This window comes from Heteronotia binoei, chromosome 11 (assembly GCF_032191835.1).
Source record: "Heteronotia binoei isolate CCM8104 ecotype False Entrance Well chromosome 11, APGP_CSIRO_Hbin_v1, whole genome shotgun sequence".
Lineage (NCBI taxonomy): Eukaryota > Metazoa > Chordata > Lepidosauria > Squamata > Gekkonidae > Heteronotia > Heteronotia binoei.
Window position 1 is genome coordinate 56,889,617 of NC_083233.1, and position 17,005 is coordinate 56,906,621.

Consider the following 17,005-nt stretch of genomic DNA (forward strand, 5'->3'; position numbering starts at 1 on the left):
TCACTTTAACTGCCGCTTCCCAATGAACTTTTGTTGCGGAAAATATTATTTTTGCCCAGTTCTGCTAGAATCATAGAGTTGGAAGGGACCTCTAGGGTCATCTAGTCCAACCCCCTGCACAATGCAGGAAACTCACAAACACCTCCCCCCTAAATTCACAGGATCTTCATTGTTGTCAGATGGCCATCTAGCCTCTGTTTAAAAACCTCCAAGGAAGGAGAGCCCATCACCTCCCGAGGAAGCCTGTTCCACTGAGGAATCACTCTAACGGTCAGGAAGTTCTTAATGTTGAACCAGAAACTCCTTTGATTTAATTTCAACCCATTGGTTCTGGTCCTACCTTCCGGGGCAACGGAAAACAATTCCACACTATACGACAGCCCTTCAAATACTTGAAGATGGTGATCATATAACTGTCTCATCTCCAGGCTAAACATCCCCAGCTCTTTCAACCTTTCCTCATAGGACTTGGTCTCCAGACCCCTCACCATCTTCGTCGCCCTCCTCTGGACCCATTCTAGCTTGTCTATATCCTTCTTAAAATGTGGTGCCTAAAAATGAACACAATACTCCAGTTGAGGTCTTACCAGAGCAGAGTAAAGCGATTCCATCACATCACATGATCTGGACACTATACTTCTGTTGATACAGCCCAAAATTGCATTTGCCTTTTTAGCCACTGCATCACACTGTTGACTCATGTTCAGCATATGATCTAAGACCCCTAGATCCTTTTCGCACATACTACTGCTAAGACAAGTCTCCCCCATCTTATAACCATGCCTTGGATTTTTCCTACCTAAATGCAGAACTTTACATTTATCCCTGTTAAAAATCATTTTATTGCTTTTTAGCCCAGTTTTCCAGCCTGTCAAGGTTATCCTGTATCCTGTTTCTGTCTTGTTCTGTGTTTGCAATCCCTCCCAATTTAGTATCATCTGCAAATTTAATAAGCATTCCCTCTATTCCTTCATCCAAATCATTGATAAAGATATTGAACAAAACAGGTCCCAGGACAGATCCTTGAGGCACTCCACTTGTCACTCCTCTCCAAGAGGATGAGGAACCATACTCAAGCACTCTTTGGGTGTGATCTGTCAACCAATTACAGATCCACCTAAAGGTAAGATCCAAACCACATTTTACTAACTTGTCAACAAGGATAGTATGTGGAACCTTATCAAAAGACTTACTGAAATCAAAATAAACGATGTCTACAGCATACCCCCGATCCAGCAAGGTAGTCACTTTCTCAAAAAAAGAGATCAGGTTAGTTTGACATGACTTGTTCTTGAGAAAACCATGCTGACTCTTATTAATCACATCCATTCTTTCTAAATGTTCCAGGACCGACTGATGATTTGTTCTAAAACTTTTCCAGGTATAGACGTCAAGCTGACGGGTCAGTAGTTACCCAGATCGTCTTTTTTCCCCTTCTTGAAGGTGGGGACAACATTCGCCTGCCTCCAATCTTCTGGCACCTCTCCTGTTCTCCAAGAATTCTCAAAAATAATAGCCAGAGGCTCAGAAATTACATCCGCAAGCTCTTTTAGAATCTGGCCCTGAGGACTTAGTTTCATTTAAAGAAACTAGGTGTTTATGTACTACCCCTATGCTGATCCTAGGTTGGAATTTCATACCCTCCTTATATGTTCTGTTTTTGCCATGTTGAGCACCATTTCCCTCAGAAGAGAAGACTGAGGAAAAGTAGGAATTGAGCAGTTCCGCCCTCTCTTCATTACCCATTACAATTTTACTTTCTTGCCCTCACAATGGGCCTACAAGGTCCTTGCTCTTTTTCTTACTCAGAACATAAGAAAAGAACCCCTTTTTGTTGTTTTTAGCATAATTCGCCAACCTAAGCTCATACTGAGCTTTAGCTTTTCTAACTTTTTCTCTACGAGCACTGGTGATTTGTTTAAATTCGTCCTTGGTTATAAGGCCCTCCTTCCAATTCCTAAAGGAGTCTTTTTAATTTCTCAAGTCTTTAGAGAGCTGTTTATGGATCCCTGTTTTATGTTACCATGTCCCTGCTGAGCTTCCTCTCCATATTCTGCCCCTCAAATCTCCAGGAATATGTCAAGATGAAGATGGCAACTGTAGATATGAGAGCTAAGACTACAATCCTAACCGCCTTGATTTCTTCATCTGTTTATTAACTTGTGACTCCCCAAGCCAGGTGTGGCCCAATATCTGTCTGACAACACCCTTATTGATGTAGGACCAGCAGGCAGTAAAAACAGAGCGGAATAGGTCTACCATGTCATGATAACCCATCATTTCACTCACTGGACAATCCCTGATCAGATAGAACAGGGGTGGCCAAATGTGCTTAAAGTAAGAGCCACATAGGATAAACGTCAGATGTTTGAGAGCTGCAAGACATGAACAAACATTACACTGTCACATATCTTTATTAAAATTCCTAATACTTTCTTGGCTTAGAAAGATAAAATACGTATGTATGCTTGAGAGTAAGCCTGCATTAAGTTCCTCCTCAACCTCCGAGAGTTGCACAATATGTGTGAAAGAGCTGCATGTGGCTCCTGAGCCAAAGTTTGGCCAGCCCTGGGCTAGAATAAGGCAACCATGGAGGAGATAAGATAGTGCCAGTGAAAAAGGGAATGCTGTAGTTGCAAACAGCTATGAATAATAAAAGGGGAGTTGAAGGGCATTCTCACTTTGAGGTTGTTATTTTTTTTGCTCTGGCAAAGTATCCCTAGTAAAAAACAAGAGTTTAAAAAGCTGTCATTCAAAACTGCAGTTGCATGAAACACATGCAACTCTATCTATAGCATGACTCTGATCGGCACTGCATTGAATTGTCCATAACCCAAGAGAGCCATGAAATTATGGCAGTGAGATGTTCTGAGAGAAATGGGATGCCTTTAGTTATTGTATAACTGGAGTGTTCATCCTTAGGGATTCATGATCCTTTCTGGCAATTCTTCTCAGTACCAAAGTGAAAAACTAAAGGAAACTTGTCACAGTACAGGCTTTCCTTGTGTCAAAGTACTCTTCTGATTCCATACCCACCCAAATATAGGCTTATGATGATGTTCTCAGGAGTCAATACTTTTCCTTACTCACCTTCCACTTCCTTTTTTAGTTTTTATGTATGCCCATCTACACATGAAGGAGTTTGCATCATTTCAAGGGTAATTTGATGAGAGATTTGACAAATTCATGCAGGATGGCTTTTGGCAAATGGCAGCAATATAGAGCCTACATAAGTCTTGGGGGAGGGGCTGAATTTGGGGTCACCATTTTGAAGATGGAACTGATTTCCACCCGCATTTCCCAGGCTAGCTTCCAGATGGAGGCTCTGTCTACAGCCATCCTGCCATTTCCCCTTTAAGTGGGTGTGAAGGAGGTTTGCTATAAATCTGAGCAAAGGAGAGTCAGTTTGGTGTAGTGGTTAAGTGTACGGACTCTTATCTGGGAGAACCGGGTTTGATTCCCCACTCCTGCACTTCCACCTGCTGGAATGGCCTTGGGTTAGCCATAGCTCTGGCAGAGGTTGTCCTTGAAAGGGCAGCTGCTGTGAGAGCCCTCTCAGCCCCACCCACCTCACAGGGTGTCTGTTGTGGGGGAAGAAGATAAAGGAGATTGTAAGCCACTCTGATTCGCAGGGTATAAATCTGCAATTCTTCCTTTTATTATTCATAGCTGTTCACAACCACAGCACTCCCTTTTTCATTGGCACTATCTTATCTCCTCCATTGTTGCCTTAGCTGATGAGTGATTGTCCAGTGAGTGAAATGATGGGTTATCATCCTTTGCTCAGATTTAAAGAGGAAAGCCCGGGGATCCTCACATATCACTTCCAGAAACAGTTACAAAATCATGTGGAGATTCCTCCCCCCAGCAGGTGTACACTGTGCTCCACCTGAGGAAAAATCCCCATGTGGAATCATCCACTATGAGAGTTTTGACTCTCAAAAGCTTCTACCACAAAACTCTTTTTGGTCTCTAAGGTGGCTCAGGACTTGAATCTAGCACAGGATATAGAACTAGATGGGACTTTGGCTGATGCAGAAAGGCTGATGCAGAAAATGATTTCTAGGATTCTCCTTCTATGGCCCCTGATCCCAAGAATCATTCATGCCTCATGCTCTTTAACTGCTTTGAACTGGAGATGCTGGGGATTGAACCAGAGACTTCTGCATGCAAAGCAGAAGCTCTTCCACTGAGTCACAGGTCCTCCCAAACATGAGGGAGGGCAAGATTTTGGGTGCACCCTGAGAGTTTTGAAGGAAGGTGGGGTCAAAATGCAATAGACAGAAGTGAGGGTAACAGCAGTGAAGGTACCTAAGGGTGTTTTTACATTCAGTTTGATCCAGAGTTTTAGAATCTTCAAATCGCCTGCCACAGTTCTGCTTTAATTATTTTCCTTTTACATTTAAGTGTTTCTACTTGAGGGGGGGTCTCTGATCAGAGGGCAGCCGGAATACCAGTGTTTAGTTAAATGTATATGATTGCTTGGAAATCGTGTCAACACTGCAAAAACAATACAAATTTAAATTACTAGATGAGGCAAGCAATGATATGTAAAAATTTCAAGTGTTGTCAGTTCTCATGTAAATTACTGCACCTTGTGGCTTTTGGAGGAGTCTTTTAAAACCCATGAAAACTTCTACAATACAAGTTTGATGCCTGTAGAGAAAACACCAGATCAAAACTAGTGTCGAGAAACTAGAGTTGCAGCAGCAGCTCCAAAATGCATCTCTCACCGAAATAAATGTAGATGCTTTGGGCAACAACGATGCAAAACAGTTGTGAGAACATTAGGTAATGTACTAAAAGGTGAGTTTCCAATGTGGCGATAGAGAGTCACAAACTGTCAGTGTAAAAACACCCTAAGAGAGAAACTCCACCCTCGTCTTCTGTGGGTCAATGGGCAAAGACAGTTTTGGACCTTTGCTCTGTTCAAAACACAGTTCCTTTGGAAAATGTGTTTTTTTTGCTGATGAACAGATTAAGTGAAACCAATGAAGCACCTTTTGATCAAGGAAAGATATTCCCCACTAAAAACTTTATTATAAATAAAAATAGTAAAGCTGAGAGAAAACATATCAAGGAGCTTCTATGTTTCCTTCAGTGGGGCAAAATAATTGATTCCTGGAGGAGGAGCATTTGAGGCCAGCAAAACGATACCAGAGGCAAAATTTATTCCCCCTCTCCCCCATGCCACAGTTCTTATCCACAAAGAGGCCTCACAAACGGAAAATATACTTGGAAGCTGATCACTGCTCTCATAGTTTGGTGTAGTGGTTAAGTGTGCGGACTCTTATCTGGGAGAACCGGGTTTGATTCCCCACTCCTCCACTTGCACCTGCTGGAATGGCCTTGGGTCAGCCATAGCTCTGGCAGAGGTTGTCCTTGAAAGGGCAGCTGCTGTGAGAGCCCTCTCCAGCCCCACCCACCTCACAGGGTGTCTGTTGTGGGGGAGGAAGGTAAAGGAGATTGTGAGCCGCTCTGAGACTCTTCGGAGTGGAGGGCGGGATATAAATCCAATATCTTCTTCTTCTTCAATACCCTAAGATTTTTTAAACTGGGATTGAACCAGAGATCCCATGATTCTTACCTGCTGGTGATTCAGCCAAGTCCTGAGGTGAGGGGGCATAAGTTATTGTTTCCCTTAGTTTTGTTCCTGCTCTCCCACCTGTGTGTGTCACAGATCTTGGGAGGAAGTGGAGGTGAAGATATATGAGTTTTAATAAGCCCATGTTTTTTCCCATCATGCCAGGAGATAAGTGCTTAAAGCACCACAGCTAAAACACAAATGTTGCCTGGAGCTCCGTGTGAGGTGTGTCCCTCTCCACCTTAGTGACAAAGAGCTCCATTCAGTTACAGCCCACTCTGTCTAAGCTGCCATGATGTTCTGGATGCTCAGTTGCTCCTTCAGGCGCTGCAGCTGTGCCAATGTGATGTTGTTGCCACCGCACACAATAACTACCAAGGAGTCCAGCTGGGGACTGAGCTTGCCCTCTTCTTTCAGCCTCTGGGCTACTCCATTGTAGACGGCTGTCAAGGCTGCCCCACAGGCAGGTTCCACCAGGATTTTCTCATCATCTGTAATGGAAATGAGAGGAAGAGGGGCTGGTTATGCCACTGCTTGATGCTGTCAGGGAGAAGCGTGGGATCAAATTCAGCACCTCTTTGTCCCTTTTTTGTCCACAGTCCAGAAACTGTACAGGCCAGCTTGTGCTGAAATATTGCTGAACACCCAAGTGCCTAGCAATGCATGCCAGCTTTATGCGTTTGCTGCAGGGAACATCAGGACAGCTGTGGGTGAGTGAATGCACACCTGCTCTGCCTCCTGGGCTGTTGCTTCATCAGTCCCTTTGCCCACCCCTGACTGGAGTAGTATGTCACCAAATGTGGTGATTGCTACTGGGTTGGATAGCTTTAAAAGGGGATTAGATAAATCCAACAGCTGTTAGTTGCAGGGGTGCACCAAATACCATGTACTCTGGGGCAAACAACTGGGAAAAATGGCGGCTTTTAGGTCCAGCTTACGGGATTCCTGGGAGGCAGCTGGCTGACCATTGTGGGACACAGGACAAAAGCCTAGTTGGGCTTTTGATCTGATCCAGCAGTGCTCTTCTGTTTTGCCTTGCAGATGGCAGTGTAGAAGAGACTAGTAACACTGAAGGAATGAGCCAGGAAGTGACAGTTGCCTATGGACATTTTAAGTCCATGTGTGGCACCTTTGCATTTGAACCTAGCAACCTCAATAGTGCCAGTTCCTTTAAAACAGTGGTCAGATGCTATCAGCCTTGCATGGTGCTCGTCGTTGCTACAGTCCCCTTAATCCTCTGCTGTATTTTAAATTTACAAAGCAAGAATGCGCATTTGGCATTTCTCAAGGGAAGTGATTGGAAATAAGAATTGCTTTAGTAAGTTAAATCAAGATTCACCTAGTCCAGCATTTGCAAGAATCAGAGCAGCAAGCGGGCACTAACTTCAGCCTGTCATCCCCAGTGAGTCATATCCTCACCTGCCAGTGTGGTATTGTAATTAACAGTCCCTGACCAGGATCTGGGAGACCCAGGTTCAAATTCCCACTTGTGCCATGGAAGCTCACTGGGTAACCTTGGGCCATTCACTGTCTCAGTCTAACCTACCTCACAGGGTTGTTGTGAGGATAAAACAAGAGGAGAGGACAATGATGTAAGCTGCTTTGGATCTCCATTGGGGAGAAAGGCAGAACATAGGTGAAATAAATAAATGCAAGAGCATTTTGAAGTAACATTGATGAGTGACTAAATTTTAATCTGTGGCTAAAAATGTACTCTATTCATTGCACCTGTTCATCAACTGGAACACACATCCCTGTGTCTTGCAGTTTGGTAGGGTTTTCATCTTGAATTTGTGGTAGGTTATACTTTTGGTGTTTTAGTATCTATTCCACTCTATTCTCCATGAATTTAGTTGTCCATTACCATATAGCTTGCTTTGAGCCTTCAGTCTATAGTGCATTTAAATCCAAATCAACAGATAATATTTGAAAGGGTTCCAAGTAGGCCTTTCTTTTGGCCATGTGAGAAAAGGTGAATATTTCCTGTTTCTATTGCTACCATTACCACTACTAAACAAGTATTTAGTGCAAACAGTGTGCTAGGAGGCATACAACATACCCACAAACTTCTCAACAGCCGCCACTGCCTCTTGATCTGTGATGATTTCTGAAAAAACAGGGTACTCCTGAGCCAGCTTCAGAGCTTCTGCTCCTACGGTCTTCGCCCCAAGGGTTTTAGCAACACTGAATCCATACGGAAAGAAGAAAGTTGTCAGCTGACCACATCTGTTTTTTTGTTTTTGAAATTTCTGCTTGGGTGGTCCACATGCCACTACCTAATGCTGCCCTTTCAAGTAAAATGGTGTGTGTAGCTAAAATAAAACAAAATAGATCAGCATCTTGGGAGTCTCAACAGTTGCTGCTTTAAAAAGCAAGTTTCTAATCCTTATAAAGCAGCCCTGCAGTACTGCAGTCCACTTTCTGCTCATGACCTGAGTTCCATCCCGGCGGAAGCTGGGTTCAGATAGCTGGCTCAAGGCTGACTCAGCCTTCCATCCTTCCAAGGTTGGTAAAATGAGTACCCAGCTTGCTGGGGGGAAAGTGTAGATGACTAGGGAAGGCAGTGGCAAACCACCCTGTAAAAAAGTCTGCCAAGAAAATGTGATGCAATGTCACCCCAGAGTCAGAAATGACTGGTGCTTGCACAGGGGACTACCTTTACCTGTTTAATCCTTATGAGCCAGTACTTGACAAATCTCTCTCTGTATGTGTGTACATGGCTTTATTTATTTGAAATCTTTATACCCCATGTCTACCAGAGACAGTTTACAGCATTGACTATTCTAAAAAAACCAGCACAATAGTTTTAAAAATCAGATCAAAGTGTTTATAAGCACTCTACAGATCTCTCTGTTGCTCTGTTGCATTCAGCTGATGCATAATTACAAAATATGCCATTACATCCAAATGTCCTTTGTATTTATCATATAGGATTGCCTAATCTGGATATTTTTAGCATGAAGTATGCACAGCCTGGGCTGGAGATTTGCATGTAGAAATATGGAAATTAGTGAGGTATGGAATGTGCTGGAAGTTAATGGTGCCATATGACCTTTTGGAACAGCTATGTGAAAGACGGTGCATTAGGAATATACCAGAGGGCAACTACTCGGATACCACTTACCAAGTGGTAACTTTAAATTTACTTGGATGCCTCCTGCAAAGAACACAGGGCTGTTGCAAAAACTAGCAGCCTGGAATGAAATTATTTTTCCTCACCCCTTTAGCATTTAGCTCAACTTACCCTGGGCCAGGGGACCCAAGTTTTCAATTGGTCTTGGTAGACAGCCAAAATTTGTTTGTGTCATCAGCATCATCCCTGTCCTTTCTCCACAGCAACTGCAAGACTCATTATGACTGCTGGGGAACTTCCCCTCCTATATGCATCAAGGCTCAGAAGAAGGGTGTGAGCATTTGGCCAATTTAAAAAAAAAAGATCACTACTGGTGAGCTGATTGATCCAAATAGGCAGCTGCATTGGTCTGAAGTAGTAGAACAAAATAGGAGTCAATTGCACCTTTAAGACCAACTTAGTTTTATTCAAAACATAAGCTTTCGTGTGCATGCACACTTCTTCAGACAAGGAATGAGGAATCCCTGATTGGCAAACATATGGACTCCTGCCTCATATCCAGATATGATTGTGCTGTATCTCCCTCTGCCATCCTCCACAATTGGCTGAAAGTGGCACAGGTGGTGAAATGCCTAGCACAAAACTTTTCAGAACACAAATAGACGTTATGAAGTGGGAAAAGTGAATCTGACACAGGACTGTCATTTTCAGCAGCAGTCCTGTGTTCTTAATGCCATGTGATTCTGCCTTGAATGTCACAAGGGGGTTGTTTCTGTGTTAGGTATCAGAAAGCTGCCACCAAGTCCTCTGCAAATGAGTGGTTTTATACATTTTCAGAAATGCTCTGTGAGATCAAACAGATGGACAAAAACAATTTGAGAAAAAAGCCTTAGAAGAATGGTGATGGCCGCAAGTTGACAGGTACATTGGACAAGATCCAGACCAAAAGAGATAATATCTAATGTTTGGGTAAGGCTGGGACTTAGTGGCAGAACAGCTTGGTATGCAGAAGTATTAGGCACAATCCCTGACAATGTCCGTTAAAATGATCAGGAGGCAGGAAATGTGAGAGATCTCTACTTGATACTCTGAAGAGGTTTTGCTAATCAGGGTAGACAGAAACAATCTGACTATATAATTCAGCTTCCTGTGTTCATGGGTTCTATGAAGTCACCAAATTAATATCAATTGTATTTATTTTTTAAAAGCATTGTGAGAAAAGTCCCTACTGCTCAAAAGTTCTTTCTTGTGGGTATAACATTGCAGAATGAATGAAGTATTTTACAAAGTATTTTGATGAAGTATTTTATGAAAAAAATATTTTCAGAATTTTGTTGGCGTGCAGAAGGGACTGGTCCTTTGAGCAGGCAGGGCCAAATGTAAGTTGCCAACTCCAGGTTGGGAAATTCCTGAAGACTGAGGAGGGGAGGGACCTCAGTGGGCTACAATGCCACAGAGCCCACCACCCAAAGCAGCCCCTTCTCCAGAGGAATTGATCTGTAGTCTGGAGATCAGTTCTCACCTGGAAATTGGCGACTCTAATCAAATGGCAAACAGCAGGTATTACATTATCTATAATAACTGGCACTATGGGGGCTCCATTCAAGTCTTCTAAGCAGTGCCTGAGTACAGACAAGTGTGACAAGAACCCACACCAATGGTCATAATGCCAGTTGTACAAGAAAGAAGAGGAGCAGGAGATTGGATTTATACCCTGCCCTTCATTACACGAAGAAGTCTCCGAGCAGCTTACAATCTCCTTCCCCTTCCCCTTACCATACCCTGTAAGGTAGGTGGGGCTGAGAGAGCTCTGACAGGAACTGCTCTGGAGAAGAACAGCTCTGTGAGAACTTGTGACCAACCCAAGGTCACACCAGCAGGTGCATGTGAGAAGTGGGGAATCAAACCCGGTTCTCCCAGATAAGAGCTTGCGCACATAACCACTACACCAAACTGGCTCTCAGTTTCTGTCCCAAAGTTGAACAATGTTCTGTGTACCTGCCACACAAACCTGTGTCCCACGCTCACCTAGTAATTTCTGGAAGTGTCACCAGCTTCCCAGATGTCATGGCAGCATTTAGGCTGTGGGCTCCTTTGGTCTCCAGGGCAATAATAGGTACATTGGCCCAGCCCACCTCTCGGAGTCCCTGTATCACCCCACACAGCATCCCTCCTCCTCCTACAGAGAGAGCCAGAGCTCCAGGCATGGATTCCATCTGTTCTTTTAACTCTTTGACCAGGGACTTGTGCCCTTCCCTGTTGGGAGAACAGAGGCCAGAGGTTCAGTATATCAGAACCACAGAGAATGGAGTAACGACTCTAACGAGGGAAGAATGCTAGAACAAGGACAGGTGCCAGATTCTTCAAATTACACATCAAGAGAACGTCACTTGATCAAAAAAGGGCTGTTTCCTGGGTATAGCATGTTTTATTAGCCATGGTCCTAAAGTTTTACAAAATGGCATTCAAGAGGGATATAAGGGTGTGCACTTGTTTCAGATGATGCAGTCCAGAAACAAGTGCAGGCTTTGTGTGTGTTAACTAGGACAATATTAATTTCTTTTTTAAAAGAAAGATGTGTAATACATGCTGGCTTGAAAGATATTTTTTTTTAAAAAAAAATATATTTCTTGCCAATTTGGGTTCTTTTAGGCTACATACCAAATGAGAGGGTCATCGAAGGGGGGCACATAGACCCATCCGGGGTTGTTCTTCACAAGCTCCTTGGCTTGTTCAATGCTCTCATCCAACATCTGGGGAGAAGTAAAATTGATGTAGGTACTTGTGCATGTCTATCCCCACCTTCCTTGAAACATTAAAGCTGCATACACAGAACTGTTAAGTCTTCCACCCAGGTACAAATCTGGCCCAGCCCTGCTTAGGTGCAGCAAGGATGCTGCATCCTATATCTTCCTGCCAAACCCTGGAAACTCTTTCATTAGGCTCATATGCAGGGGAAGGCCATCTGTGCTTAGCTGTGATCACTAAGGTTGCTAGCCTTCAGGTGGTGGCTGGGGATCTCCTGGGATTACAACTGATCTCCAGGTGACAGAGATCAGTTTGCCTGGAAATGGCTTCTTTAGAAGATAGCCTCTATAGCATTATACATCACTGAAGTTGCCCCCCCCCCCCGCCAAACTGTGCTGCAGGCTCCACCCACAAAATATCCAGGTTTTTCCAACATAGAGCTGCCAACCCTATTCCTATCCTTCAGGAAAAGCAAATTGAGAGGTCTCTTTGGTCCCCTCCCTCCTTCCTAGATACCTACCTCTCCCACAATGCACACTGTGCTCCCCTCATCTTTCAGACGCTCTATGGTGAAGGCTGGTGTGGAAGTGGGGACGAAGATGGTGGCTGGGATGCCCAGCCTTCTGGCAGTGTAAGCAGCTGCAAGGCCAGCATTTCCCCCTGCAAGGAAGGCTGTTGAGCATCACATGACACTAGACCTCATGAAGACAGTTCCCCCTGCCTGTCTTCTCCCTACATACAAGAACATGCCTGTGAGAGAGACAGATGTGCAAAGAGTCCTAGAACGGTGTTGAATGGATGCACAACAGGGGATGGCATGGATGAGCCACAGCTGGTAATGTCTTCCCCTCTATCTCCAGAGCTCTGGGGTATCCACAGAAAGTCTTTTACCTACAGTTATAAATCTCCAGATGGTGGCTGGAGATTTCCTGGTATTACAGCCAATGTTCCCTCTAAACTGCAGAGTCTTGTGAGCAAAAATTCTATTTTGTGAGCTACTTTGTGAGCTAATTTGCATTAAAATTGTGAGCTACTGGCATTAAAGTTGTGAGCTACTGCATAAATTAGTGTGCTCTGGGGTCATCCTTCCCGAGCTAAGACTAAAATGTGTGAGCTGGAGGCTAAAAATCCGTGAGCTAACTCACGCAAACTCAGCTTAGAGGGAACACTGATTACAACTGATCGCCACTTTGGAAGGTGGACTCCATGGCATTATACTGAATTGAAGTCCCTCCCCTCCCCAAACCCCACCCTCCTCAGGCTCCACCCCCAAATCATCAGGTGTTTTCGAACTCAGCATTGGCAAGCCTACCCTTACCTGAGGAGCACACGAAGCGCTTGCAGCCCCGTTCAGCCCACTGTGAAGGCAAAATGAAAAAGAACAAGTGAACAAGAGCTACCTTCAGCAGGCAGCTCAAGGCTAACTTGAATATTCTTCCCACAAGACTGACGGACTCTTCATGCCAGCCCATATTATAGCCTAGCTAAGATGTCAACATTTCCACACTTGACACTATTTCATCTAGTGCCAGGGGTCAACAGTACTGGACAGACGCTGAGGCCCCAAGAGAGCCCACTATTTACCTCTGGTTCTCAACACTGTGCAACAGAGGGCTGAAGACTGCAGTGCCCTGCTCTCAGCTTCTGGATGATGCTAGAAAAGAGTAAGAGTTCTGTCGCCCCTCAAAGACTAACAAAATTTGTGGTAGGATATGAGCTTTTGTGAGTCATGAAGAAGTGAGCAATGACTCATGAAAGTTCATACCCTTCCACATTTTTTAAAAAGTCTTTAAGGTACTACTGGACCCTTACTCTTTTCTGCTGCTACAGACATACTAACATGATGTAACCCACTCTGAGCCTGTTCTATGGGAAGGGTGAGCTAAAAATCGAATAAAATAAATAAATAAATAAAATGGCTTCTTCAGCTATCTCCATGGATAATGGTAGTGGCTGTGGGATTAGCTCTCCCCAAAGGATTAGGCTTGTATGTGCAGATGGACAAGCAAGAAGTCATTGGAGGTCTCCCAGGGCCTTGAGAACTGGCTTCGAGTTCAGTGTCACTCTTGTCTTCTGTCCTTGCCTCAACGAACTCTAAAAAGAGGAGTTATTTCATCTTCACAACAACAATGAGAGGCTGGTAAGGTAGGGGCACAGTTACTGGCCCAGACTCATCTAGTCTGAGTCTCTCCTTATGTGAAGTTTTGTTTTGGGGGAACCAGCAACAGCAAAGATAATAAAATTGGCCCGCATTGAGTATAAACAGGGCCCATAATGTATTTGCTATACTTTTGGTAGAATGAAGAAAAGGCTTACAGGTGTGTCAAACTCGTTTGTTATGAGGGCTGGATCATAAAATGTAATTGCCAGGTAGTAGAGATATAATCATCATAAAGGACACAGACAAACACAATTAAAGATTTTTAAAAACTTAAAACATGCTTAAAACATCAGCACTTGTTGGTCTTAAAGGTGCTATCTTTGTATCTCTCCTGTACGATCTAGGGAACTGAGCAAAGGAAGCTCTGGCTCTTTCCTTCCTTTCCCAGGGGACAAGGAGGGAAAAAAACCCCTCACCCAACAGAAAGAAGAGAGGTTTGGCACAGTAGTTCTACGGTGTGATTGAGAGAGCCTGGCAGAGGAAGCTATTCCTCTCCCCTTCCTCTCCTCAACCAATGGAGAGAATAGAGGCTTTGCTCTGTAGCTCCTGCGTGATTGAGCAAGCCTGGCAAAGCAAGCTGTGATGCAGAAGGAAGCAAGAGGGAGAAGGAAGCAGATGAAAGCCAATTGCTCAGGGGCCTGATAGGAACCCTTGGGGAGTCTGATTCGGTCCCCAGGCTGCATATTTGACACCCCTGGTTTAGGATTTGTTTTTGTACAGACTGCAGATTTCAGCTTCTTTTTAGAAGCAAGATTCATTGCCCATTGAAATCTCAGAATAGAGAAAGCAGAAGGCAAGGAGAGATTTCTAGCCGCTGGAGGTGGGACTCTGTGTTAGCTCTAGTGAGGAACTTTGCAGAACCAGCACAAATTACACCCAATTGCAAAAAATGTAGAATGAATTAAGCAGGAAAAAAATTATGCACGTTTATTCAATTTGTATAGTTTATGTGGATCATGGAATCCAGCTTTCTTGGTGCAAAGTCCTGATTGCCTGGGTGCATCATTGCAACATCGTCAGCATGGGAGTATGCATTTCCTTGAGCATAACATAATAATCAGAGTCCAGTAGCTCCTTAAAGACTAACAAAATTTGTGGTAGGGTATGAGCTTTCGTGAGTCACTGCTCACTACAGATCCTTGTAGTGAGATTCTTATCTTTTATACTTGTCTCTGAAGAAGTGAGTAGTGATTCACAAAAGCTCATGCCCTGCCACAAATTATGTTAGTCTTTAAGGTGCTACAAGACTCTTACTCTTTTCTACTGCTATCCAACCCATCCTGATAATAAGCAGTCTTAAAAAAACAAAACCCCATCACTAAACTCTGCCTACGAATATTCTTTGAGTGATAAACCACTGTAAATTCAGTCACATGTTTGTAGAAAGTATAATTTTCCAAAATTTTGTTTCACTTATTTTGGAAGCATCATGTGGAATACAGAATTGATCATATAGCCACGCCTTATTAGGTATATGAGATATTTAACAGTAGCTAAATGAGCTCATTTCCTTTATCTGATATTAGAAACATTAATCAGCATAGCATAATGTCCTGAAGATACCTCAACAATATACAGATTGTCCCACAATAAGTTCCTGATTTCATACCTCTGAGAGCTGAAGGGCAAATCCAGGTGCATCTTGGGACATGCTTCCTCAGAAGTAGGTGACATCCTTGAGGATATCTACGCTACAAATATAGATCACTTTGGAATCAGTTTCAAGCTGTTTTTTATTCTCCTGCCTTCTCTTAAGAATGTTGCGGAAATGCCCTTTGGGATGAGGTGTTGGAATTCTGTTAGAGAATTCAAACTCATTCATAGGACTACAGCTCCCAAGATTCTTTGGGAAAGAGCCATGGCAGTTGCACAGATTTGGAACTGGTATAAGTTTGTGGTGGAGACAATACTCTTCATGCTCAAGCTTTCTTCCCTGTCAACAGATACCTGGTCCCCTACAACCCATGTAAATTTCCCCTCTTCCTACCGTTTTACAAAAATGCCCGATGCCACGTATCTTAAAAGAGCCAGTGGGCTGAGCATTGTCCAGCTTCAAGTAGACCTTGGTGCCAGCCACTTTGGAGAGCGGGATGCTTTCTCTCAGAGGAGTGTTGATGTGGAGACTCTTGGTGGTGGACATGGTAGAAAGCCGGGGGTAGAAAGGTGATTGCTAGATCCAAATAACTGGAGGGAGGGAGAAAAAATACAATATTGCTGGCAGTTTGTGAGATACTTGGATTTTCAATGTCACATAATTTGGGCCATTCTCTCATGCAACAATTTTCTATTCATTATTAAACTTTCATAGGTTTCTTCCCTCAAGGAAGACATTCTGTTGTGTGAATATTACATTTTCCTGGTATTTGAAGTCCATTATTTTGTCAAAAGAGCTCTTCCTTGACACGCTTTGCCAAACCTAGGCAAGCTTGATCTTGTCGGATCTCAGAAGCTAAGCAGGGTCAACTCTGGCAAGTACTTGGATAGGAGACCTACTTGGAATACCAGAGGTGAGAGGTCAGGGCAGGCTTTATTCAGTCATCTGCCTGAACATCCCTTGGGCCCCCAGTAGGGGTCAGTCACCAGAGGTTGCCATGACTTCCAGCTGCATGCACGCGCGCGCGCGCACACACACACACAAAGCACATATACATATGAAAGAAGAGAGCTCTTCCTTGATGAAAGAAATTCAGACCATCAAAGCTGTGAGAGAAACCAGCGGTGGCAATCCTGCCCTCACCTCCTTTGGGACTACTTCAAGACCTGTGACCCCCCCCGCCCCCAAGCATCTTGAAGTAGCCCCAACAAAGAGCAAGAGACATACTTGAGCCAGATATGGTGTTGACAACTCCAGGTTGGGAAATTCCTGGACATTTGGGGGTGGGGCTTGGGGAAGGTAGGACCTCAGTGGGGCCATGGAATCCTACCCCAGTGAGGCTATAGAATCCTATAATGCCATAGAGTGCACCATCCAGAGCAGCCATTTTCTCCAGGGGAACTGATCTTTGTAGTCTGGACATCAATTATTATTCCTGGAGAGCATCAGGTCCCACCTGGAGGCTGGTGACCCTAGCAGAGAGTTTATGCCATCACCTCCCAAGAAGACAACCTTTTGCCATATACATTGCCTTATACATTGTTTATTGCTGTGGCTTCTCAGATCTTGCATGGCAAACCACCTTGGATGCTGTAACAGAAGGGCAATAAATAAAGACATCAAATAAACAAGACACACAGAGTTCAGCTCATTGCTTTTCAAAGTTGTGTGTGGAATTTGCCTCTGGGGGTCTTATGGGAATCTCATGAAGCTTGGGATGATGAGCAGCCCCGCTCCGCCATACCATGACCTGATATTTCTGGGCTTTTAAAGAAGTCCTCAGTAGATGTGTGCTGTCGAGAGACATAAGAATATCAGAGGAAAAGCCAAAGAAAAACAAGGCAT

General features: G+C 43.9%; 1 protein-coding gene across 1 annotated transcript; it reads right to left on the minus strand.

Annotated features, from left to right (window-relative positions):
* Positions 1-5,551: 5,551 nt before the first annotated feature.
* Positions 5,552-15,711, minus strand: LOC132579192 (L-serine dehydratase/L-threonine deaminase-like). The gene is made up of 7 exons (XM_060249418.1): positions 15,554-15,711; positions 12,724-12,763; positions 11,926-12,065; positions 11,319-11,410; positions 10,686-10,913; positions 7,644-7,768; positions 5,552-6,075 (listed from the first exon to the last, which is right to left on the minus strand). Exons 1-7 carry the CDS (start codon positions 15,704-15,706, stop codon positions 5,867-5,869), a joined length of 987 nt encoding a protein of 328 aa, XP_060105401.1. The 5' UTR covers positions 15,707-15,711; the 3' UTR covers positions 5,552-5,866.
* Positions 15,712-17,005: the final 1,294 nt, after the last annotated feature.